This window comes from Heterodontus francisci, chromosome 1 (genome assembly GCF_036365525.1).
Source record: "Heterodontus francisci isolate sHetFra1 chromosome 1, sHetFra1.hap1, whole genome shotgun sequence".
NCBI classification, from domain to species: domain Eukaryota; kingdom Metazoa; phylum Chordata; class Chondrichthyes; order Heterodontiformes; family Heterodontidae; genus Heterodontus; species Heterodontus francisci.
Window position 1 is genome coordinate 224,003,101 of NC_090371.1, and position 25,717 is coordinate 224,028,817.

The 25,717-nt window shown below is 45.7% G+C and overlaps 1 protein-coding gene across 1 annotated transcript in view; it reads left to right on the plus strand.

The window, feature by feature from the left end:
- The window catches only part of idua (alpha-L-iduronidase), a 361,720-nt gene that overhangs the window by 330,102 nt on the left and 5,901 nt on the right, over window positions 1-25,717 (plus strand). Inside the window, exons 10-13 of the mRNA XM_068041727.1 lie at window positions 17,616-17,737; window positions 18,527-18,652; window positions 19,415-19,491; window positions 23,518-23,633. Coding sequence (XP_067897828.1) covers window positions 17,616-17,737; window positions 18,527-18,652; window positions 19,415-19,491; window positions 23,518-23,633 — 441 coding nt within the window. The remainder of the gene's footprint in view (window positions 1-17,615; window positions 17,738-18,526; window positions 18,653-19,414; window positions 19,492-23,517; window positions 23,634-25,717) is intronic.

The following is a 25,717-nucleotide window of genomic DNA, read 5'->3' on the forward strand; positions in this document are numbered from 1 at the left end:
CTGATCTTATTTCCTTCTGATGCTCATTCATTCATAAAGGCTTCCTGCCACACGCAGTGGAAACATTCCTGCCTGGCATCCACCTGTCTGACCTGTGTCCAGGGTGGAATCACTGAAGCAATGAGCCCTTTCTCTGATGTGGTGTGGTATCCTCCTTGTCCCTTAGTGTGTCAATGATCACTCAGCAGCCTGCAGTGCATTGCTGCAACATCCCTTTTAAAGGGACTGTGTTCTTAAAAAGGGAAGATCTGGAGCATGAAGTTTCTTCAGAATGCAGCTCATCCACGTGCTGTATACTGAGGCCACCAGCAGTGCTGCAAAGAGCAGCTTAGAGCAGGAACCACTCATAGACACACTCAAACATGGAGATGAGTTAAGTACACAAATTTCATGTGCTGCCCTTCCAACTTCCAACTGCGCAGGTTGGTGTGTGTGTGTGTGTGTGTGTGTGTGTGTGTGTGTGTGTGTGTGTGTGTGTGTGTGTGTGTGTGTGTGTGTGTGTGTGTGTGTGTGTGTGTGTGTGTGTGTGTGTGTGTGTGTGTGTGTATTAAACGGTATCCTCTGTGTGTAAGTGTGAATGGGAGTATCACGGGTGGCTCAGCTGTGTGGGGGCAGTGAGGGGTGGGCACAGGAGGAATACAGGGAATGCAGTAGTGATAGGGGATTCTCAGATAGGCGAACAGGCAAGCATTTCTGCAGTAACAGACATGAATCCAGGATGGTGTGTTGTCTCCCTGGTACCAGGGTCAAGGGATGTCACTGAGCAGCTGCAGAGCACTCTGAGGAGGGGGAACAGCCAGCAGTCATGGTCCATGTTGGTACCAACAATGTAGGTAGAAAGAGGGATGAGGTCCTGCAGACAGATTTTAGGAAGCTAGGAAGGAAACTAGTAAGCAGGACCTCAAAAGTAGTCAGCTCCGGATTACTCCCAGTGCCATGCATTAGTGAGGATAGAGCAAATGGATGCATGGCCAGAGAGAGGGTGCACAAGGAAGGGCTTTAGATTCCTGGGACATTGAGACCAGTTCTGGGGGAAGTGGAACTGTACAGGCCGGATGTATTGCACCTCAACAGGGCTGGGGCCAGTATTCTTGCCGAGCGTTATACTATTCCTGCTGGGAGGGTTTAAACTAACTTGGCACGGGATGGGAACCAGGATGTAGCATTTGGAAGGAAAACAAGGTGTACAAAGGATTGGACACAACGGATAGCACTAGAGTAAGAAATAGTAAGGTAATAGGTGGGGTCAGAGTAAGGGGAAGTGTAATAAGGTCTAAATTAGGTTTACAGTGCATGTATGTGAACACACAGAGAGTGGTCAGTAAGGTTGGTGAGCTGCAGGCGCAGATAGCCATGTGAGAATATGATGTTGTGGCGATAACAGAGGCCTGACTCAAGGGCAGTAAAACAGAAAGTGCTGGAAATACTCAGCAGGTCTGGCAGCATCTGTGGAGAGAGAAGCAGAGTTAACGTTTCAATTCTGTGACCTTTCATCAGAACTGGCAAAGGTTAGAAATGTAATAGGTTTTAAGAAAGTGAAGCGGGGGTGGGGGGACAAGAGAACAAAAGGGAAGGTGTGTGATAGGGTAGAGGGCAGGAGAGATTAACTGTCAAGGAGGTCATGGGGCAAAGGCAAAAAGTGTGCTAATGGTGTGGTGAAAGACAAAGCAGAGACAGTGTTAATGACAGAATAATGAACAGCTCTGTCCAAAAGCACAAATATGAAAAAACAAGTTTAAGGCAGGCACAGGTAAAAAAATGATAAAACAAAATAAAATAATAATAAAAGGGTAGCAGTGGAAGGGTGCTTTTCTGAATGGAGGGATGTGACTAGTGGTGTTCTGCAGGGATCAGTGCTGGGACCTTTGCTGTTTGTAGTATATATAAACGATTTGGAGGAAAATGTAGCTGGTCTGATTAGTAAGTTTGCGGACGACACAAAGGTTGGTGGAGTTGCGGATAGTGATGAGGATTGTCAGAGGATACAGCAAGATATATATCGGTTGGAGACTTGGGCGGAGAAATGGCAGATGGAGTTTAATCCAGACAAATGTGAGGTAATGCATTTTGAAAAGTCTAATGCAGGTGGGAAGTATACAGTAAATGGCAGAACCCTTAGGAGTATTGACAGGCAGAGAGATCTGGGCGTACAGGTCCACAGGTCACTGAAAGTGGCAACGCAGGTGGATAAGGTAGTCAAGAAGGCATACGGCATGCTTGCCTTCATCGGTCGGGGCATAGAGTATAAAAATAGGCAAGTCATGCTGCAGCTGTACAGAACTTTAGTCAGGACACACTTAGAATATTGCGTGCAATTCTGGTCGCCACACTACCAGAAGGACGTGGAGGCTTTGGAGAGGGTACAGAAGAGGTTTAACAGGATGTTGTCTGGTCTGGAGGGCATTAGCTATGAGGAGAGGTTGGATAAACTCGGATTGTTTTCACTGGAACGACGGGGGTGGAGGGGCGACATGATAGAGGTTTGCAAAGTTATAAGCGGCATGGACAGAGTAGATAGTCAGAAGCTTTTTCCCAGGGTGGAAGAGTCAGTTACTAGGGGACATAGGTTTAAGGTGAGGGAGGCAAAGTTTAGAGGGAATTTTTTTATTTCTTATTTAGAGATACAGCACTGAAACAGGCCCTTCGGCCCACCGAGTCTGTGCCAACCAACGACCACGCATTTATACTAACCCTACAGTAATACCATATTCCCTACCGCCTACCTACACTAGGGGCAATTTACCTATCACCTGCAAGTCTTTGGCTGTGGGAGGAAACCGGAGCACCCGGCGAAAACCCACGCGGTCACAGGGAGAACTTGCAAACTCCACACAGGCAGTACCCAGAATCAAACCCAGGTCCCTGGAGCTGTGAGGCTGCGGTGCTAACCACTGCACCACTGTGCCGCCCGTGCGAGGCAATTTCTTTACACAGAGGGTGTTGAGTGCCTGGAACATGTTGCCGGGGGAGGTGGTGGAAGCAGGTACCATAGAGACGTTTAAGAGGCATCTTGACAAATACATGAATAGGATGGGAATAGAGGGATACGGACCCCGGAAGTGCAGAAGGTTTTAGTTTAGGCAGGCATTAAGATCGGCACAGACTTGGAGGGCTGAATGGCCTGTTCCTGTGCTGTACTGTTCTTTGTTCTTTGTTCTTGTTCTTTGTTTAAAAAGGGCCAGTCATGCTCTGAAATTATTGAGCTCAATGTTCAGTCCGGAAGGCTGTAGAGTGCCTAATTGGAAAATGAGGTGCTGTTCCTTGAGCTTGTGTTGATGTTCACTGGAACACTGTCGCAAGCCAAGGACAGAAAGGTGGGCATGAGAGCAGGGTAATGAACTGAAATGGCAAGCAGCGGTAAGCTCGGGGTCATGCTTGCGGAGGCCTTGCAGGATGATGAGGTACAGGAGCAGGAGACATCCTCAGATGATTTGGACACAGAGGGCAACTAGGAACATGGGAGCACAAAAAGCAGTGATAGAGGGCCGACGTGGTGAGCAGCGAGCAAGGGAGGTAAGACAATGCCTGATCTTTGACCGCTTCCATAATCCCAGAAGTGCAACAAATGCCCCTCGCACCACATACCACCATCATGCATCTTGTCTGAAGTCTTCTGCCTCTGTAACCTCCATCTCTCCAGAATGACTGGCAGCAGCTAACTGAGCCATTGCCCATGTGACTGCATCCATGCATACCCATATGTGTCAAGGTGTCTTTTTAATACGTTTGCGGGTGCTCCTTCGCGGTGTGGCCTTTGCGCTGATAGCTGGGCTGGAGGAAGTCTGCTGATCAGGTCGCTCCTTACTTGGCATGACTTCGGCATTCGTCTTCTGCGTGCCTGAGGCCTGGTGGGTCTCTGGCTTGCGGGGACCTCCTGCACCAGTGCAGGGCTGTTCTCAGGCGACACGGCTGCTGGAGCTGGGTTCACTAGTGGAGGGGCTGAGGAGCCGGTGTCCAAACTCAAATCACCCTGAGGGGAGACCCCAGATGTGGAGTGCAGCCTCTCTTCCTCCCTCTCAAGGCTCGTTGGAACATCCCTGCTCTCCAGTGAAGGACCAGGGGCAGGAACAACCTCCATGCTCCTGGTCCTTCCCTCGCCCAGCCATTGCTGAGTTGAACTCATGCCCGAAGCGAGGGTGCATCTGTGCAATGTGGCTCTCCATGAGGGTCGCCACCCTCTCCATGGATGATGCCATGCGCTCACAGGTCTATGACATGGCAGCTATCATGGCATGGATGGATTCCCCCATCATCTGCTCAAGGCTGCACATGGCCTCCGGTACCTCCGCATGTTGCCGACACCAGAGGCTCATCATCAGCATGGACCTGGACATTAACAGTCCCCCAACTGTCAGATGCCACGTGATTGGTGGGGGTGGCCACAGTCAATATGTTAAATGGCCGCCCGCTGCGGAATTGTGGTGGCGAGGCCGCACGCGTCACATGCAGGTCAGCCGCCATTTTCCGGGAGAGCAAGATCCAGCCCTATGTTTGGGAGCATGAATGATTGCCCTGCGTTTGTGTTCGTGACTGGGAGAACTGCGTGTGAGCATGAATGGGAACACTGTGCATGTGAACATGAATGAGCGCGTTGTGTGTGTGAGCAGGAATGGGAATCTTTTGTATGTGAGCATGAACGAGAGCACTATTGTGTGTAAACATGAATGGGAGCACTGTGAGTGAGCATAAATGATTGTCCTGTGCTTGTGACCATGACTGGAGAACTGCGTGTGAGTGCGAATGATTGCCCTGTGTGTGTGAGCAGGATTGGGAGTCCTCTGTGTGTGAGCGTGAATGGGAGCCCTGTGTGTGTGAGCAGGAATGATTGCCTTGCATTTGAGAGCATGAATAGGAACACTGTTTCTGGCATTCATGGGAGGAAGGTATGTGTGAGCATGAGTGAGCACAAATATGAACCATGTGTGTATGAGCATGAATGAGAGCTCTTTGTGTTTTTTTTATTCATTCATGGAATATGGGTGTCACTGGCAGGGCCATCATTTATTGCCCATCCTTAGTTGCCCTTAAGAAGGTGGTGATGGGGAGCCATCTTGAACAGCTGCAGTCCATGTGGTAAGGGTACATCCACAGTACTGTTTGGGTGGGAGTTCCAGGATTGTGACCCAGTAACAATGAAGGAGTGGTGATATAGTTCCACGTCAGGATCATGTGTAACTTGGAGTGGAACTTGCAGGTGATCATGTTCCCATGCACCTGCTGCCCTTGTTCTTCTCAATGATAGAGGTCATGGGTTTGGGAGGTTTTGTCGAAGAAGCCTTTATGAGTTGCTGCAGTGCATCTTGTAGACTGCAGTCATGCGCACCAGTGGTAGAGGGGTTGCCAATCAATTGGGCTGCTCTGTCCTGGATGGTGTCAATATTCTTGTGTGTTGTTGGTGCTGCATTCATCCAGGCCAGTGGAGAGTATTCCATCACACTACAGGCTTGTGCCTTGTAGATGATGGACAGATTTTGAAGAGTCAGACGCAACATATTTTAATACAGAGAAGTGTGAAGTGATGCATTTTTACAGAAGGGATTGGGAAAGACAATATAGACTTAATCGCACCGTTCTGAAAAGTGTGCAAGAACAAAGGGACTGGGGTTCATGTGGCGAGATCTTTGAAGGTTGTAGGACCTATTGAGAGAGTAGTCAGCAAAGCCTATGGGATCTTGGGCTTCATAAATAGAGGTATTTCGTACAAAAGTGGGATGTTATGCTGAACCTTTATAAAGCTCTGGTTAGGCCACTACTAGAGTATTGCCTTCAGTTCTGTCACCAAGCTTTAGGAAGGATGTGAGGGTCCTTGGGAGGGTGCAGAGGAGATTTACCAGAATGGTTCCAGGGATGAGGGATTTTAGCTACAAGGTTAGGTTGGAGAAGCTGGGGTTGTTCTCCTTGGAGCAAAGCAAGGGGAAATTTGGTAGAAGTGTAGAAGACTATGACAGCTTTAGATAAGGTAGACTGTTAAGAAAAACAATATGCCAAATAAGGAATATTAATTCATCAGTTGGAAACTTACATTACATTTCAATGGGAAAAATCCTACAAGTAACTTTAAAAAAACTAGCAGCCAAGATGGCCACCACAATTTGTATCTGAAACACCTTTTCACATTCCAAGGCTCTAATCGCAGACAGAGGTCTGAGGAGCATGGACCCAGAACAATGGCTTGTTCTAAGTAATTGAATTACCTAAGATTGTTTCATTAGCACGACATTCAAGGCAATCCTAACACATTGACTTTGAAAGAGCAAACCCCTCCAAGTGTAAATATTGGCATCCTAGTGCCTGGGGAGCCAATTCCAAACCTTGAATCTATTAGAAGGTTCCAGAGAATACACTGAAGCAGTCATGTGACCATCTGTCCATCTCTGTAAAAGCTGGGAGTTTCCTTGAACAAGGAGTCAAGCCAGTAACTCAGACTATGCAGCAGCAGAAAGGCTGCGTGCCTCTCTTTCTCTCTCCAGATAGCACCACAAGTTTGAAAACCATCTGCGACTGTGGACCAACCAAGCCTACAGATTGCTACAGACAGAGACCAGGGGAAGAGAGCCACCTACAAGTCGACTTCAAGAAAATCCTGAGACAAGCGTGTCAGCCACAAAGTGCACTTTGACCAGCCAAAGACTTCAAGAATACAAATTCATCTAGAAGACATCGAATCATCCAACCTCACAGACTTTGTATTTAATTTCCAATTATTCTGGACTCTAATCCAACCACAGAATCTACTTTTCACTCTGTAATTTATTTGTGTGTGTGCAATTCTTTTGTGAATGTGTGCATGAATGTGTAGTGTATTTTTATTATTTGTTTTAGATCGGGTTTAGATTGTTAAGTATAATAAACTCACCTCTTTCTTGTTTAAACTCAAGAAAACCAGTCCGATTGGTTCTTTAATGATCACATTAAAAAAAGGAATAAACTCTCTTGTGGTCAAATAAGAGGAAGGGCAAGTGGGGAGCCTGCGACTCCCTCCTTACCTGGCTGTAACAAGACAAAGAAGAGCTGTTCCCATTCGCAGATTTAAGGCTTTGGGCAAAAGATACAGGGAGATGTGGTGAAGAACTTTTTTACCTGGCAAGTGGTAATGACCTGAAACTCGCTGCCTACGAGATTGGTGGAAGTGGTGACGATCAATGATTTCATAAGGTAATTGGATGGGCAGTTGAGGGAAATAAACTTCCAGAGCTACGGTTAGATCGGGGGAATGGGACTGACTCAATTGCTCTACAGAGAACCGGCATGGACTCAATGGTTCAAATGGCCTCCTTCTATGCCCTAATGACTCTATGTACCCTTTAATTCTTTTTGGAATGTGATTTATTTGATTGCATGAGCCCTTTAAATTATTTTGTATGGACGCGCATGCCTTTTGGATTGCTTCGTGGCCGTGCAACTTAGAGGGAACATTGGTCAGAGGATGAGTCACGCACCACAGTCACAGACCCTGTCTCTGATCTGCTGTTGTTGCCAGAGTATTTATGTGGCTGGCTCAGTTAAGTTTCTGGTGAATGCTGACCCTTAGGATATTCATGGTGGGAGATTTGACGATAGTAAGGTCATTAAATGTCAAGGAGAGGTGGTTAGACTCTCTTTTGTTGGAGATTGACATTGGCTGGCTCTTATGTGGCATGAATGTTACTTGCCACCTATCAACTCAAGCCCAAATGTGTCCAGGCCTCGCTGCATGCTAGCACAGACTGCTTCATTATCTGAGGAGTTGCAAATGAAACTGAACACTGCAATCATTAACAAGCATCTCCACTTCTGACCTTGTGATCGAGGAAATGTCATTGATGAAGCAGCTGAAGATGGTTGAGCTTAGGACACTGCTTTGAGGAGTTTCTGAAGCAATATCCTGGATCTGGGATGATTGGCCACCAACAATCACAACCATCTACCTTTATCCTTGGAATAATTCCAGCCACTGGAGATTTTCCTCCTAATTCCCATTGACTTCAATTTTACTAAGGCTCCTGGATGCCACACTCGGTCAAATGCTATCTTTGTGTCAAGGATAGCCACTCTCTCCTCACATCTGGAGCTCAGTTCTTTTGTCCATTTTTGGGCCAAGGCTGTAACGAGGTCTGGAGCCAAGTAGTCCTGGCAAAATCCAAAGTGTACATTGGTGAGCAGGTTATTGCTGAGTAAATACTGCTTGATAGCACTCTCAACAACACCATTCATCACTTTGCTGGTGATTGAGAGTAGGCAGATGGGGAAGTAATTGGACGGATTTTATTTGTCCTGCTTTTTGTGGACAGTGCATACCTGGGTAATATTCCACTTTGTCGCATAGATGCCAGTGTTGTAGCTTTACTGGAGTGGAATGAATCAAATTGGTAGAAAACTGGGGGCTAGGAATTTGTTTGCCCTATTGTCTACCTGTGCCCATTCAGATTGAGGTAGGCAACATGCAGAATTCATGTACCCATCTCACCTAAATGATTGTGGCACTAGCTGGTGTGCCTTCAACACTGATCTCTGCCTCTTAATGCTGCCAGTGCACATAGCAGGAGCCCCGGCAGCACTGTTTGCTGATCGCATGGTACAGACTTTCTTGAAGGCAGACTGTCTCTCAAAGGGAAGCTGAACAAAGAGATTGCTGCAATGCAAGATCTTGGAAAGTGAACTCCAGGGTGACAGAGGATCCATAGCAACAGATGCGTCGCTGGAGGCATTAGTGGTTCAGGTGGGCAGGAGGAGAGGCGCTGTGGTCCTGCGGAAGGTCAGGAGACCCTCAAAGATGACTCTCAGAAGGGGGCGGGAGCAGGTGGCCAGAAAGATCGACTCCTGGAATCTGGACCCAAGGCCCTGGCAGCAGTACCATAAGAAGTCTGATGACGACACGTGGGTGGTTAATGTCAATGAATGCAACTTCATATGACATCTCCTAGCCACTGCAACACTAGCCTCTTATGCTGCTCAATACACCACACCCTCATCAATCACCCAGCAGCACCCCCACGCATTTAGGACTCAAGCCAGACATCCAGATACTCCACTTCACAATTAGACACCAACCAATGCTGCTAGCCTCACACCCATCTCTCACTGCCTGTATATACCTCCAGCTATTCAGCTGTGGTAGGAACATTATCCAAGCACAGTACTACATTGCCTCTGACATTCTTCCCCCTCTCATGCAGCACAAGGCGGAACACAATAGAAAGGAGAGGAGCCACTGGGGGACAAGAATTGCCATGTCTCCTCAGCCCTACAGAAGAGATGGTTCTCTGCACCATGCCCATAGCATCCAGCGTTACTGAGATCATTGAGGATGACAGAATGTTCCTGCCTTATCCCCCTTCTGAACTCCCAGCATGCCCGCATCTTGCTATTTGGTATGATGGTGTGACCATAGACCTCCTGCTTCCCACCCCAATTCCCTTCCTTCATACCAACCTTCCCCTTCTGAATTCCTGATTTCAGATACCCAGGTTTCTGTTCAAGTGACAGGGCCTTTTCTTTAGTGCAGTGCTTTTGCTCTCTTTCCTATTCCTGCTGCGTGTCCAGCCTTGGAATCCCCAGGAGGAGGAAAGAGAGAAACAGCACAGTACTGAAGAAGCCCCATCACTTGAACTGAAACTTGCAGCCACTAGCTCAGATACTGACATTGCACTTATAGAATTGTGATCAGTACATGGTGAGTCATCAGGCATGAGTAGGCTCTAGCCAGACCAGGATGAAAGGATGCTTCGTCTGCCAACTCACTGGAGTGCAAGGGAGCAGCAAAATAGTGCTGTGGAGGAGTCAAGTGAGGATCTTGATGGGATGGCATGTAGGAGAGCGCTGTTAGGCATGCACACCAAGATGCTGGCTGCATTGGCAGGCCTACCAGGCAACCTCCTGTCACTGCCAAGGAGCATGGAGGTGTCTGGTTCCAGGTTTCCAGAGGTGATGACAAGGAGCTTGCCCTCCCTGCATCCTCTGCTCCATCTTCCTATCATGCTGCTGACCCAGAGGCACTGATACTGCTGCCCTCTTGCAGCCTTTGTGAGCACAGATCACCTACTCCTCTGCCATCTCTGTGAGGATGCAGCAACACTCTCTGGCAAATATAGGAACTCGCTAAACCCTTCCTAAAGCACTCCAGAGTACTTCCAGATACTTTGCAAGTCACAAACATTCAACTTTCCTGCAAACAGGGTGCCTGGCCCTTTAAATAACTTAACTGCAAGGTCCATCTTGCTACTTCATGCTTCTTTTTTCATTACTGAACAATGGAGGCATTGCCAGGACCTGCATTGTCCAAATTTGGGATTCTGGCATCACATCAGATGGTTGGGCTGTGTGATGTCAGGATAGCACCAATTCATCATGTTCAGGCGCACGCAGGTGCATCCCCCGCGGGAACTTGCATGCGCTAATAGGCCCTGCAGCCTGTCCCCGAGAAAGTCAGGTGGACCTTAGTGGCACTGCGTATATGAATTTCATGCCCTGGTTTCTGTGATGGAGTCTGAGACAGATCATCCACTCAGCACTTCTGGCTGAAGATGGTTGCAAATGTATTTTGTATTTTGGACTCAAGCACTGGGCTCTGAATCATTGAGGATGGAGATGTTGTTGGAGCCTCCTCCTCCCATTAGTTCTTTAGCAGTCCATCACCATTCACAACTTGATGTGGCAGGACTACAGAACTTTTGTCTGATACTGCAACTATAGCATGCTGCTTCCGCTATTTAGCAGGCATCTAGTCCTGTGTTGTAGCTTCACCAGATTGACACCTCATTTTTGGAACACCTGTTGCTGCTCCTTGCATGCACTTCTACACTTCTTATTGAACAAGAGTTGGTTTTCTGGCTTGTTGGTAATAGTAAAGTGAGGGATATCCCAAGCTATGAGGTTACAGATTATGCTGGAATACATTTCAGCTGCTGCTGATGGCCAACAGTGCCTTATGGATACCCACTTCTGAGCTGCAAAATCTGTCCTGAAGCTATCCATTTAGCACAATGATTGAACCACACAACAAGTTGGAGTGAGTCCTCAGTGTGAAGATGGGACTTTGTCACCACAAGGACTGTGTGGTGGTCACTCCTATCAAAACTGTTATGGACCGATGCATCTGCGACAGGTAGATTGGTGAAGACAAGTTAAGAAGATTTTCCCTTGGTTCTCTCACCATCTGCTGCAGACCCAGTCTGGCAGTAATGTCCTTCAGGACTCAGCCAGCTCAGTCAGTAGTGGTGCTACCAAGTTACTTTTGGTGATGGACATTGAAGTCCCCCCCCCAAAGTATGTTCTGTACCCTTGCTACCTTCACTGCTTCTTCGAAGTGCTGTTCAATATGGAGGACCCCTGATTCATCAGCTGGGGGGCGGTGGGGTGGTTGCAGTAGTTGGTAATCAGCAGGAGGTTTCTTTTTCCATGTTTACCCTGATACCATGTAATTTCATGGGACCAAGAGTCAATATTGAGGACTTCCAGGCCACTGCGCTGCCACCTCTGGTGGGTCTATCTTGCTGGTGGGACAGGATATGCCCAAGCATAGTGATGGAAGACTCTGGGACATTGGCTGTAAGGTATGATTCTATGAGTATGACTATGTCAGACTGTTGCTTGACTAGTCTGTGGGACAGCTCTCCTAAATTGGGCACAAGATAATAGTGAAGGGGACTTTGCCATATCTGAATCCAATGCTTAGGTTGGTGCCCATTGGTCTGTCCACTTTTATTATTAAACTTGTTCGTAGCGGTGCTGTACAACTGAATGGCTTGCCAGGCCACTTCACTGGGAAACTTAAAGTCAATCACATTGCTGTGAGTCTGGAGTTACATACAAGGCAGACCAGGTCAGGACATTGGTGAACCAAATGGGTTTTTCCGTGTAAGCAAGAGTGAGGGCACTATGTGTGTGAGCATGAATCAGAGCCCTGTGTGTATGAAATCCATTAGACCCCTTTCTGTGCGTGTGAGCATAAGTGGGAGCACTGTGGGTGTAGGTAGTTATGGGAGCACTGTGCGTGTGAGCATGAGTGGGAACATCATTTGTGTGACTATGACTAGGAATGGTTTGTATGAGAGTGATGAGAGCACTGTGTTTCTATGGATAAATGAGAGTGCTGTGCATGGGAGCATGATTGGAAACTGTGGGCTGGATTTTGTGGCACCCAAGGGACTCCCAGCTCCAGGCAAAAAAGGCAGGAAAACCCCACCTTGGCCTTTCTGAGCACCCCCACCCCCAACCCAGTGCGGTCTTGCATTATTCTAGCACTTAAGAGGCTGGTGCCGGGAGACCTGTCCCTTTAAAGACAGGGATCCCGCCTCCAAGAGCTGCCGGCCAATCACAGGGCCAGCAGCTGAGCAGTATTGGCAGCACCACTGAGAGTGGTGGCCACTGCCAGTACTGGAGAGACCTTGAACCCAGGCCCAGTATTGGAGATCCTGGCCTCAGGTAAGTGCGGCGGGGTCGCCGGGGCCAGTCCGGAAGGCCCTGGCGAGGGGGTGGGGGTGTGGGATGATGGGTGTGTAGTGCAGGGGGAGGGGGGTCCAGGGAGATGGAGTTTTTCCCAGCGGGAGACCTCTATGGGCCACAGATTGCCCAAGGAGGAGGGACCCCCCCCATCCCAGGTTCGCAGAGAGGGCACCCCACATTACGGGGCGACCTCCCCACATGGTGGAAGCAGCCCCCCATCACTGCTAAATAGGCCGCTTAAGGGCCTTAATTGGCTTCTGAGTGGGAAGGCCATTGTCGGCCTATCCCGTTCCCGACAAAATCACTTGGTGATGGGGAGGCGATTGGCCCTTGGCCTCCCCACCTCCCGTCGCAATTCTATGGGCCCCCTGCCTCTGGCACTGCCTCGACGGGCTCAGAAAATCCAATCCTGTGTGTGAACATGAATGAGGGCCCTTGCTGTGTGTATGAGCATTAATGAGAACCCTTTCTCTGTGTGTGAGTATGAATGGGAACTGTGTGTGCTTGAGCAGAAATGGGAATTATGGCCCAATCTTGACAGGACAGATCGCATAGGCGGACAGGGGGAGTGAGAGAGCAAGGGCGGACTTTCAGACGGGAAGCCCAGAAATTTGTGTTTCGTTGCATGCGATGGAGACTTGACTCCACTACATGAGTAGGGGGAAGGAAACTGCAGGGGATGGGCACAAACGAAATGTGGAGCTTATTCAAGGAGCAGCTAATGCGTGTCCTTGATAAGTATGTACCTGTCAGGCAGGGAGGAAGTTGTCGAGCAAGGGAGCCGTGGTTTACTCAAGAAGTTGAAGCGCTTGTCAAGAGGAAGAGGGCGGCTTATGTTAGGATGAGACGTGAAGGCTCAGTTAGGGCGCTTGAGAGTTACAAGCTAGCCAGGAAGGATCTAAAGGGAGGGCTAAGAAGAGCAAGGAGAGGACACGAGAAGTCATTGGCGGATAGGATCAAAGAAAACCCTAAGGCTTTCTATAGGTATATCAGGAATAAACGAATGATAAGAGTTAGAACAGGGCCAATCAAGGATAGTAGTGGGAAGTTGTGTGCGGAATCAGAGGAGATAGGGGAAGCGTTAAATGAATATTTTTCGTCAGTATTTACAGTAGAGAAAGAAAATGTTGCCGAGGAGATTACTGAGATACAGCCTACTAGGCTAGATGGGATTGAGATTCACAAGGAGGAGGTGTTAGCAATTTTGGAAAGAGTGAAAATAGATAAGTCCCCTGGGCCAGATGGGATTTATCCTAGGATTCTCTGGGAAGCCAGGGAGGAGATTGCAGAGCCGTTGTTGTTGATCTTTAAGTCGTCATTGTCGACAGGAGTAGTGCCGGAGGACTGGAGGATAGCAAATGTTGTCCCCTTGTTCAAGAAGGGGAGTAGAGACAGCCCTGGTAATTATAGACCTGTGAGCCTTACTTCGGTTGTGGGTAAAATGTTGGAAAAGGTTATAAGAGACAGGATTTATAATCATCTTGAAAAGAATAAGTTCATTTGCGATAGTCAGCACGGTTTTGTGAAAGGTAGGTCGTGCCTCACAAACCTTATTGAGTTTTTCGAGAAGGTGACCAAACAGGTGGATGAGGGTAAAGCCGTGGATGTGGTGTATATGGATTTCAGTAAGGCGTTTGATAAGGTTCCCCACGGTAGGCTATTGCAGAAAATACGCAAGTATGGGGTTGAAGGTGATTTAGAGCTTTGGATCAGAAATTGGCTAGCTGAAAGAAGACAGAAGGTGGTGGTTGATGGCAAATGTTCATCCTGGAGTTTAGTTACTAGTGGTGTACCGCAAGGTTCTGTTTTGGGGCCACTGCTGTTTGTCATTTTTATAAACGACCTGGATGAGGGTGTAGAAGGGTGGGTTAGTAAATTTGCGGATGACACGAAGGTCGGTGGAGTTGTGGATAGTGTCGAAGGGTGTTGTAGGGTACAGAGGGACATAGATAGGCTGCAGAGCTGGGCTGAGAGATGGCAAATGGAGTTTAATGCGGAGAAGTGTGAGGTGATTCACTTTGGAAGGAGTAACAGCAATGCAGAGTACTGGGCTAATGGGAAGATTCTTGGTAGTGTCGATGAGCAGAGAGATCTTGGTATCCAGGTACATAAATCCCTGAAAGTTGCTACCCAGGTTAATAGGGCTGTTAAGAAGGCATATGGTGTGTTAGCCTTTATTAGTAGGGGGATCGAGTTTCAGAGCCACGGGGTCATGATGCAGCTGTACAAAACTCTGGTGAGGCCACACCTGGAGTATTGCGTGCAGTTCTGGTCACCGCATTATAGGAAGGATGTCGAAGCTTTGGAAAGGGTGCAGAGGAGATTTACTAGGATGTTGCCTGGTATGGAAGGAAGGTCTTACGAGGAAAGGCTGAGGGACTTGGGGTTGTTTTCGTTCGAGAGAAGGAGGAGGAGAGGTGACTTAATAGAGACATACAAGATAATCAGAGGGTTAGATAGGGTGGATAGTGAGAGTCTTTTTCCTCGGATGAGGATGGCAAACACGAGGGGACATAGCTTTAAGTTGAGGGGTGAAAGATATAGGACAGATGTCAGAGGTAGTTTCTTTACGCAGAGAGTAGTAGGGGCGTGGAACGCCCTGCCTGCAACAGTAGTAGACTCGCCAACTTTAAGGGCATTTAAGTGGTCATTGGATAGACATATGGATGTAAATGGAATAGTGTAGGTCAGATGATCGGCGCAACATCGAGGGCCGAAGGGCCTGTACTGCGCTGTAATATTCTAAATTCTAAATTCTAAATGAGTATTTTTGTTTGCCATGATTACCCACTCGAAAGGCAGCTTGATAGAGCGGCTTGGCTTCAAGTCATAGAGTTATTACGGCACAGAAGGAGGCCAAAGTTGAGCAGGGAGCACTCTGGAGCAGGTGTCAGTTGCAGGTAGGGAGCCTGCAGCTTCTACTGAGATTTGGGAAGGGGTCGATCCTCAACCCTGTTCTAATAGCAGTGCTGTAAAGACACTTACCTTTTCCCCAAAGCAGGTTAATCTGAGGCTGCCAGCCTCGTTATAATATTTAAATTGCCAGCCTGCCTCCTGGGAGCAGGTTGCCTGTCCATCCCCTCTCCTACCTCCGTTAAACCCAGAAATGGGCAAGTTGGTGGAAGGTTGGGGTCAGGTTTATGATTTTTAGGACTAAATGTTCGATAGCGATACTTTTCGAAGGCAGAAATTGCGATGCACAGTTACCTTGCTTCCGATCGAGATAATGCAGGCAGCATGCAAACGTCGTGCTGCTTGCTCATCACCATGATTGCGACATGCAGCCCAGCACTAAACATGATACATGCATCTAGTGGACACAAGGCCCATCCGCTATGCACTATCACCCTTCCAAGCATGGTGATACATGGACTGCACCGGAAGTGGATCAGCCACGATTTTCAGCACCACCAGTCTCCCAACATCAACGGCACTATAGAGCCTAGTTTTGTGGCCTTAAAATTTTAACATCTCACCCAATCCCCACTCACCTGCTTTTGAGGTTTAAAATTCATCCATGTGTATATAAGCATGAAGTGCAGCACTGTGTATGTGAGCTTGAATGGGAGTCCCCTGTGTACCGGGGATTGCGGGATCGGCCGTTTGGTAATCGGGGGGGTGAGAACCCAAGGATCACGGGACCACTGAATGCAGGCCTGCAAATTTTGGCTGGGAGCAGGGTAGATTGGTGGTTTCTGCTGGGTGTGGGGGAGATCGGGGTCGGGGGGGGGTGGCGTGATCAGGATGGGGAGGAACCATGATGAGCAGTGTTGGAGGAGCAGAAGCGATCAATTCCTTTAATGCAGAGAGCATTTCTACTTCTCCCAGCTCCACGTTCAAATATGTTACTTTCTTTCCAGTTTGGGTCCAGCAGGTGAGCCCTAAGCCTGGATTCCCTAAATATGCTGGTGATGGCTGCTTCAGGGCAAACCAGTCTTGGAGACAGGAGCTCAAACAGCTACTGGACACCTTATTTGTGAATGCAAAGGGCCTAATGCCTGCTTCAGCCATGGGTAATGAACAATTAGTTTTTGTCCGTAATCCAATGTGTTGGAAAAGTGTGGACACTTCCTGTCACCATATTGTGGCCTTAGTAGACCAAGCAGCACCAAGAAAATGGGTGCAGTGCCAACCAATTTCTATGCCATTGTGGCTTGAAGATGCTGGGAGGTTAACTGAGCAATAATGTTGAAGTTAATGAAAATTTTCAAGGTTTGCAGGGCAGCTGGTACCATAATACGCTTATGCTCCTAAACAATGTCTTCTGACAAATATCCTTAACCACATGCTGTTGGGTGAACAAATCTGACTTCTATTTACTCACCGTGACATTTATTCCAATTTTTGCACCGTGCATTCTAGGAAGGATCTGTAACTGCTCAAAAGCTTTCAAATAAAAACTTTTGTTTTCATGAACTAGTGCACTGTACCTTGTTGAGCAGTAGGATATAGTAATGTAATTTTCCCCAGAATACATTCTAAAAAGCAACAGCGATGTCATCTTCATGTGGTTCAGAATACTTGGTTGGATAATTTGCTCATAGATAATAAGCAAAGTTCTCATTTGCCATTTTAAAATAAGTAATTTTTGGTGATTTTATTTTGTAATGATCAAGGTGAGGGACATCACTGCTGGGGAATAGAACTCTTCTCTAATTCGGACATAGGTTAAAGATAGGGCTTCAACACACTAGCACCATTTCTCTTACCTACGCTCCCTTCATATGCAGCTTCTGCTGAGAGCGCAATATCAGTGGATTTATCCTCATGTATCAGCATTAAAGGCTCCAAAATTAGGAATGTTACAGTCAGATATAGAAGTTAAAGTCTTTCTACGCAGCCTCGTAAATGTGTCTTAACCCCAACCTCTGATAGAATTCCCATTACATATTCTACACCATAATTCTGGTTCATCATGAACTGTGCATATTGCAAACCATTTCATGTAGGATCCTTATAGCCAGCAGTGAGAGGAAATGTTCATGCCATAAGTCGGGTGAATTAAAACCAATCAGTATTTGATCAGTACCAAATCTAAAGAACTTCAAAAAGCTTTGCTAACCCAGTACTTACCTTACACTTTTTCAAGGACAATCTTTTGAAGTTACTGTAACATGATAATCATACAGAACCTTTAAAATGCAATAAAGTACAACACAAATTAATTTCTGTTCTGTTTAATCTTTCTGTAGAACTTGTGTATGTCATTTACCATCTAGACAACAATGACACCAACCCTTACTTGCAATGGAAGAATTTTGGAAGGCCAGATTTTCCAACAGTGAAACAGTTTCATATTATCAGAGAAATGGAGGTTTTACTTCAATTTCAATTTTACTATTCAATAATAACATTCATAAATTAGCACAATTTAATCAATATAAAACTATTTTTTATTCATGTTTATGTTGAGAGTTCTGTGAATTAAAATGGTTCTATAAATTCAAATGCTATCTTTACATGTAGAAACATATAGAAAATATTTTTGGTAGATCTTGAGGAATTTTTGCATTTCAAAAGTTCAACAGCACATTCTGTGCTTAGTGGGTTTCATATTTTTACAAGTATCCATCCTCATTCTAAAACAGCTCTTGGAAGCCAAGGGCCCAAAATTCCATAGCCCTCCTGTTTGTATTTCACTGCAACTCCATCAGGAGAACTAAAAAACAAGCCAGTTCCTGAAAAACAAGGGCAGAACCTCCATGCACCACAACAAAGGCAGATGTGCCAACGAAGCAGGACCAGGGTTGTGGACTACCCACACTGGCAGTTCTCACTCCTGGCGTAACTTTGGTATGTCAAGTATGATAAGAGATACACAGCCCTCTTGAATGATTGATGCGCGAGTACCAAGGTGGTTCAGGCTCTAAGTGGCTATTCTATTATGTTACAAAAAATGATGTAAGTTTGTCAGTAATCCAACAGAACTATTTCTGTTTACTAAAGTACTATGTAATATCAAGCCTGACTTTTGTGTTACCATCCTTGCATAGATATTCTGTTTCTATATGCATGTTTTTTCCACCTTCCTCATGTCTGTAACAGCACATAGTTGCAACATGCATTTTAGTGTTTTGGGGTAATTTGATTTTGTTTTAATTAGGATCCTGTGGTGAAGGGACCAATACCATTTCCTCCAAAAGGCAACCTCATTCTGAAACTACAGCTTCCTATTCCCTCCGTGTACCTATTGCACATCTGTGCAAAGCCTGAAAGGCCTCCAAACCAGGTTGTCGTTTGACTTTTAAAATTCCTGTTAGACCAAATAGCTCATAGATCTTGCTATGTAATTTGAAATTAATATGACATAATTATGCATAGGCAGTAAAGAATTTTTTCAAATACTGAATATCTGTGATTGAATTGAACAGCAATGCAACCAAAAGTCTCAAATGATTAATGATCAGCAACTGTATTTAGTTGCTGGTAACAAATTCAATGTGAGACAATATTCCAATTTATAATATAGAAAATTATAATTTTTCACTTTTCTACATCATTATGGAAATGCTTTTTTAAGTGATACATTACTCGGGACAACAATGTTATCATATAGAAATGAGTCACAAAATTTCTGGGGTTTAAGAGCACAGAAAGCCCAGGTAATGCCAAGATTCCTCACCATTTATACTAGCTGTTTAAATCCTGGTTCAGGGGGCTGTAACCAGCTCTTGCCTGCCTCCTCCCCGTTGCCACGACAAAAAGCAATATCCAAGATAGTACCCAGACTTAATATCATCTTTTTTTCGAGATATAGCCTGTGTTTGTATATTGAATAAACATAGCCACTGAAAACTATTTGCTTCTAGTATTGTATGCTGCACTATCATTTGTTTTATGTATCTGTGAGTGGAAAAACATACAACAGACTACTAGCTTTTTGGCCATCCTTTGTGTATATTTCAGCTGGGTGTTTGAATAGTTTACATGTTATCAAAGAAATAAAGAATGTAGCTCAGTATTCTAAACAGATTTCCAATTCTTTTCACAGACTGGTGGTGTGAGTTTCATGCCTCTAACACTGGGACAGGTGGCTGTGACTTGGGATGATAGTTTCGTAAATTCAAAGTAAGTACTTGATAATTGCAGTTATCAAAGAGCATTCACAGGCACAATGTTAGAAAAAATAAAGCCCATGGGATTAAAGGGGCAGTGGTTACGTAAATATGAAATTGGCTAAAGGACAGCATTTATTGCCCATCCCTAATTGCCCTTGAGAAAGTGGTAGTGAGCTGCAGTCCTTGGGGTCTAGGTACACCCACAGTGCTGTTAGGAAGGGATTTCCAGGTTTTGGAGCCAGCGACAGTGAAGGAACGGCAATATAGTTCGAAGTCAAGATGGTGTTTGGCTTGGTGGGGAACTTGCAGGTGGTGGTGTTCCCATGCATCTGCTGTCCTCGTCCTTCTAGATGGTATAGGTTGTGGGTTTGGAAGGTGCTGTCGAAGGAGACTTGGTGAGATACTGCAGTGCATCATGTAAATGGTACACACTGCTGCCACTGTGCGTTGGTGATGAAGGGAGTGAATGTTGAAGGTGGTGAATGGGGTGATAATCAAGCGAGCTGCTTTATCCTGGATGGTGTCGAGCTTCTTGAGTGTTGCTGGAGCTGCGCTCATCCAGGCAAATGGAGAATATTCTATTACACTCCTGACTTGTGCCTTGTAGATTGTTGACAGGCATTGGGGAGTCAGGAGGTGAGTTACTCGCTGCAGAATTCCCAGCCTCTGACCTGCTCTTGTAGCCACAGTATTTATGTGATTGGTCTAGTTCAGTTTCTGGTCAATGGTAACCCCCAGGCTGTTGGTAGTGGGGGATTCAGCGATGGTAATGCCATTGAATGTCAAGGGGAGATGGCTAGATTCTCTCTTGATTCAGATGGTCATTGCCTGGTATTGTGTGGTGCGGATGTTACTTGGCACTTATCAGCCCAAGCCTGGATGTTGTCCAGGTCTTGCTGAATCTGGACACAGGCTACTTCAGTATGAGGAGTCACGAATGGTGCTGAACGTTGTGCAGTCATCAGCAAACATCCCCAATTCTGACCTTATGATGGAGGGAAGGTCATTGATAAAGCAGCTGAAAATGGTTGGGCCTAGGACACTACCCTGAGGAACTCCTGCAATGATGTACTGGGACTGAGATGATTGACCTCCATCAACCACAACCGTCTTCCTTTGTGCTAGGTATGACTCCAACCAGTGGAGAGTTTTCCCCCTGATTCCCATTGGCATCAATTTTACAAGGGCTCCTTGCCACCACACAATCAATTGCTGCCTTGCTATTAAGGGGAGTTACTTTCACTTCAACTCGGAAATGCAGCTCTTTTGTCCATGTTTGGACCAAGGCTGTAATGAGGCCTGTAGTTGAGTGGTCCAGGTGGAATCCAAACTGAGCATCAGTGAGCAGGTTATTGCTCAGTAAGTGTCACTTGATAGCACTGTCGACGATACCTTCCATTACTTTGCTGATGATTGAAAGTAGACTGATGGGGCAGTCATTGACCATATTGGATGGTTGCTTTTTGTGGACAGGACATACCTGAGCAATTTTCCACTTTGTTGAATAGATGCCAATGATTTAGCTGTACTGGAACAGCTTGGCTAAGGGTGTGGCTAGTTCTGGAGCATAAGTCTTCAGTACTACAACCAGAACATTGCCAGGGCCCATATCCTTTGCTGTATCCACTACATTCAGCCATTTCTTAATATCATGTGGAGTGAATCGAATTGACTGAAGACTGGCAGCTGTGGTGGTGGGGATCTCAGGAGAAGGCCAAAATGGATCATCCACTTAGCACTCCTGGCTGAAGATGGTTGCCTTGTCATTTGCACTCACTTGCTGGGCTCTCCCATCATTGAGGATGGGGATGTTCATGGAGCCTCGTCCTTCTGTTAGTTGTTTAAATGTCCACCACCATGCAGATCTGCAGAGCTTTGTTATGATCCATCGGTTCTGGGATCACCTAGCTCTGTCTATAGCATGCTGCTTCTGCTGTTTAACATGTTGGTTAGCAGGTTGGCAGTCCTGTGCTCTTGCTTCACCAGGTTGGCGCCTCAATTTTAGGTATGCTTGGTGCTGCTTCTAGCATGCTCTCCTACGTGCCTCATTGAATCTTCATACCAATTTTGTGCAAAAAGTGGCAAGCTGCATATTGGTTAGTATATGTCTCCAAATATCCATGTTTCATTTTGGGATGTGGCTGGAAATTTGGTCCCCAAAATTCCTGGACTGTTGAGGGTACTGCAATAGCATAAACTGAGTAGGGTGTTGGAATTTGAGCTGGGCCTGGTTCCACTGGGTCACCACTGCTCTATTTGGAATGCCAAAGGTTCTAATGGTACTGGAAGTGACACTTATTGTGTCTACCCTCTCCCACCCACTTGTTATTGTCAGAAGAGCAGGCAGAATTGAGAGGATGACCTTCAAAGCTGAAATCTCACCAGTTACACTTGCTCAGCCCCCTGTGCAATGTATAACTGAAAAATGCATCTGCATGGGAGAAGTACACTCAGCATACCATTTCCTAATAGCAATCAATCGTAGACGAATCAATTGCCATTATGAAAGTGGCTAAAGTAAAACAGCACTTTAAAAGAAAAGTAATTCAACCTTTAGCCAGAGAATATGCATCCTCGCCCCACCCCCCACCCCAGTGAAGAGGCAAAATGCCGCTCCAAAATTCCTGGCTACTTAATGAGGCAGGTGCCAGACTGCACTATATGTAAATAATCCTCAGGATTTCGGATGGGATCAATGATGGGAAGACTGGTGAATGTCCAGTCCCATTTGCACGTCTGGTGGCAGAGCAAGACTCCCATCTTCCACCTTCTGTAAACTTAAGCTGATCCAAAACTTTGCTCCACTTATCCCAAGTCACACCAAGTCCCATTCACCCATCACCCCTGAGCTCACTAACCTACATTGGCTCCTGGTCTGACAACACCTCAATTTTAAAATTCTCATTCTTGTTTTCAAATCCTTCCATGGCCTTGTCCCTCCCTATCTCTAACCTCCTCCAGTCCTACAACCCTCCAAGATCTCTGCACTCCTCAATTCTGGCCATTTGGGTGTCCCTGATTTTAATCACTCCACCATTGGTGGCATACCTTCAACTGCCGAGCACCTATGCTCTGGAATTCTGTTCCTTAACCTCTCTGCCTCTCTACCTCTCTCCTCTTTTAAGAAGGTTCTTGCAACCTGCCTCTTTGACCAAACCTTTGATCACCCATTCCAATATCTCCTTACGTTGCTAGGTGTCACATTTTGTTTGATAATACTCCTATAAAGTGTTTTGCGACATTTTGCTATGTTAAAGACACTATAAAGAGACAAGTTGTGGTTGTTGAAAGTGGCACATTAGGCTAGGAAATTCACTCCCATAATTTAATTTCTTAATTTATTGGTTGCATTATGCTTAGAAATACTTTCTTGAGCTGCATCATTGATATGATTGGAATGGAGTGCAGATGTTTTTAAATTTTAGGATATTTGAAGCATTTTGTCACAGTTTATTGCAAGTCATGTGTGTACTATTCTCCGAAAGAAAGAGCTTGCATTTAAAGAATTAAATTATGTTGAAATTTTATCTCAGAGCTGGTAGTAATGGAAGTCATGTAAGCTCCTATTAAGAGTAGACAGATGCTTGAAATATACATGTTCCTCAGCAACTGAAAGACAAGTTAATATTTCAGGTAGTGACCCTTTATCAAAACTCTGCATTCTGAGGATGGGGGTGGGGGGAATCTCTACCTGGAATTTTAACTGGAATCTTTCTCTTTACAGATGCTAAGGGACCTGTTGTTTATTTCTAAATCTTCCCGTTTTTATTTCAGATCTCCAGCATTTGTAGTTTTTATTCAATATCTCCTATTAACAATGTATGCCGAGCAGAAAAAGAGTTATTTTATGTGAAAAGTAGCAGAAGCATTCCTTAGAAGTTCAAATTTAGTAAGAAGCCAGTATGCAATTAATATCACACAGCATTTTAAAAGGGGAACCTCATTTTAAACTTAATTGTAAGTATTATCAACTAACATTTGTCTTTTCAAATGTGGTTAAGATATGTGTGCTTTAAATATTTTTTAATTAATGCAGGTGTTTGAAAACATTTGAAGTGGAATTTTCAGTTGATGGAAAGTTTTACAAAAGGATCAATGGCAAAGACACCATATTTACTATTTTTGTATACTCTCCACTCAACAAGAGAAAAGGTTAGTTTTAATTTCTTTATTTCTGTTTCTACTGTGAATTTAATCTAAAACAACTGGGTCTAAGGATATTTGACTTTGTACTATGATCCACCTCAGAATTATAAATAGCATAACCCCTTGGCAGAAGATGTATTGCAAATGAAAATCGATAGTTTATTTGGGCTCACAACTGCATATGTAGGTCCCAAACAAACATGAGATCAAAACACAATTGTAATTAATTCCTTAATATATAATCTTCGTTAAGCCAGGTTCCTTCCTCCTCACATCTTCTGTTATGGGGCTGCTAGGTGGGCTGGTCATCACATAAGGAATGTAATTTTTAATCAAATGATTATTATTCTTGAGATTCTTCTCCTTTAGCTTTTCTCATATAGCTGGCTATGAAAGTGGACCAGAAACCTGTTCCAAGACCTCTGCTATTTTTGAACCAGCTTGGTGAAAGAATTAGCGAAAGACGCCCAGGCTACCTTGTCCTTCAGTTTTTCCTGTCCTGAATGAGAGGTGCCTTTTTTTTTCATCTGTGGGATATGACTAGCCAGCATTTATTGCCCATCCCTAATTGCCTTTGAGAAGGTTGTGGTGAGCTGCCTTCTTGAACTGCTGCAGTCCTTGGGGTGTAGGTACACCTGTTAGGAAGGGAGTTCTAGGATTTTGACCCAGCGACAGTGAAGGAACGGGGATATAGTTCCAAGTCAGGATGATGTGTGACTTAGAGGAAACGTTGCAGGTTTGGAAGGTGCTGTCAAAGGAGCCTTGGTGAGTTGCTGCTGTGCATCTTGTAGATGGTTCACACTGCTACCATTGTGCATCGGTGGTGGAGGCAGTGAATGTTTAAGGTAGTGAATGAGGTGCCAGTCAAGCGGGCTACTTTGTCCTGGATGGTGTTGAGTGTTGTTGGAGCTGCACTCATTCAGGCAAGTGCAGAGTATTCCATCACACTCCTGACTTGTGCCTTGTCGATGGTGGACAGACTTTGGGGAGACAGGAGGTAAGTTACTCGCTGCAGAATTCCCAGCCTCTAACCTGCTCTTAAAGCTACAGCATTTATGTGGTTGGTCCAGTTTGTTTCTGGTCAGTGGTTACCCCCAAGATATTGATAGTGGGGGATTCAACAATGGTAATGCCATTGAACATCAAGGGAGGGGGGCGGTGGTTAGATTCTCGCTTGTTTGAGATGGTCATTGCCTGGCACTTGTGTGGCGCACATGTTATCAGCCCAAGTCTGGATGTTGTCCAGGTCTTGCTGCATATGGACACAGGCTGCTTCAGCATCTGAGGAGTCGTGAATGGTGCTGAACATTGTACAATTATCAGCAAACATCCCCACTTCTGACCTTATGATGGAGGGAAGGCCATTGATGAAGCAGCTGAAGGTGGTTGGGCCTAGGACACTCCCCTGAGCAGCTCCTGCAGTGATATCCTGGGACTGAGATGATTAACCTCCACAACCATCATCCTTTGTGCTAGGTATGACTCCAACCAGCAGAGAGTTTTCCCTCTGATTCCCATTGATTCCAGCTTTGATAGGGCTCCTTGATACTCAGTCAAGCGCTGCCTTGATATCAAGGGCAGTCACTCTCACCTCAGCTAAATATAGTGTCTGTTCATGCCATTAGTACTAACAATTTGGCTGAGCTTAAAAGCTCTATTTTGCAGTAAATATGTGAATTTTAAGAGATTTTTGACAGTTGCAGAAAAACTAAGACCTGGAAATTCCTGGGGCAACGGTCCACTGGCATAAATGCAGTATAATGGAAAGAATTGTGTGCTGTTGCCCAAGACTGGGATTTGAAACAGGATAATTTGCACAGACAGCGTTGACCATCAGCACCCTCAAAACGACATCAAACATTTGAAAGTATCAGACAGGATAAAAACCAGCTGGTCCATCTAAACTGTCCCAGGCAGTTGTGATGACTTATTCATCACATCAAGAGACACCTTGCCCTCTTGGTGTTTTGTAGTCTCCTGCGAGAGGCACGAAACCAGATCAAAAAGCCAAGGCCTAATTAGGGGAACAAAATCTGGAAAATTCCTTTCTGATCCCTGTAGGTGATCAAAACTAGTCTGGGAAACAATGT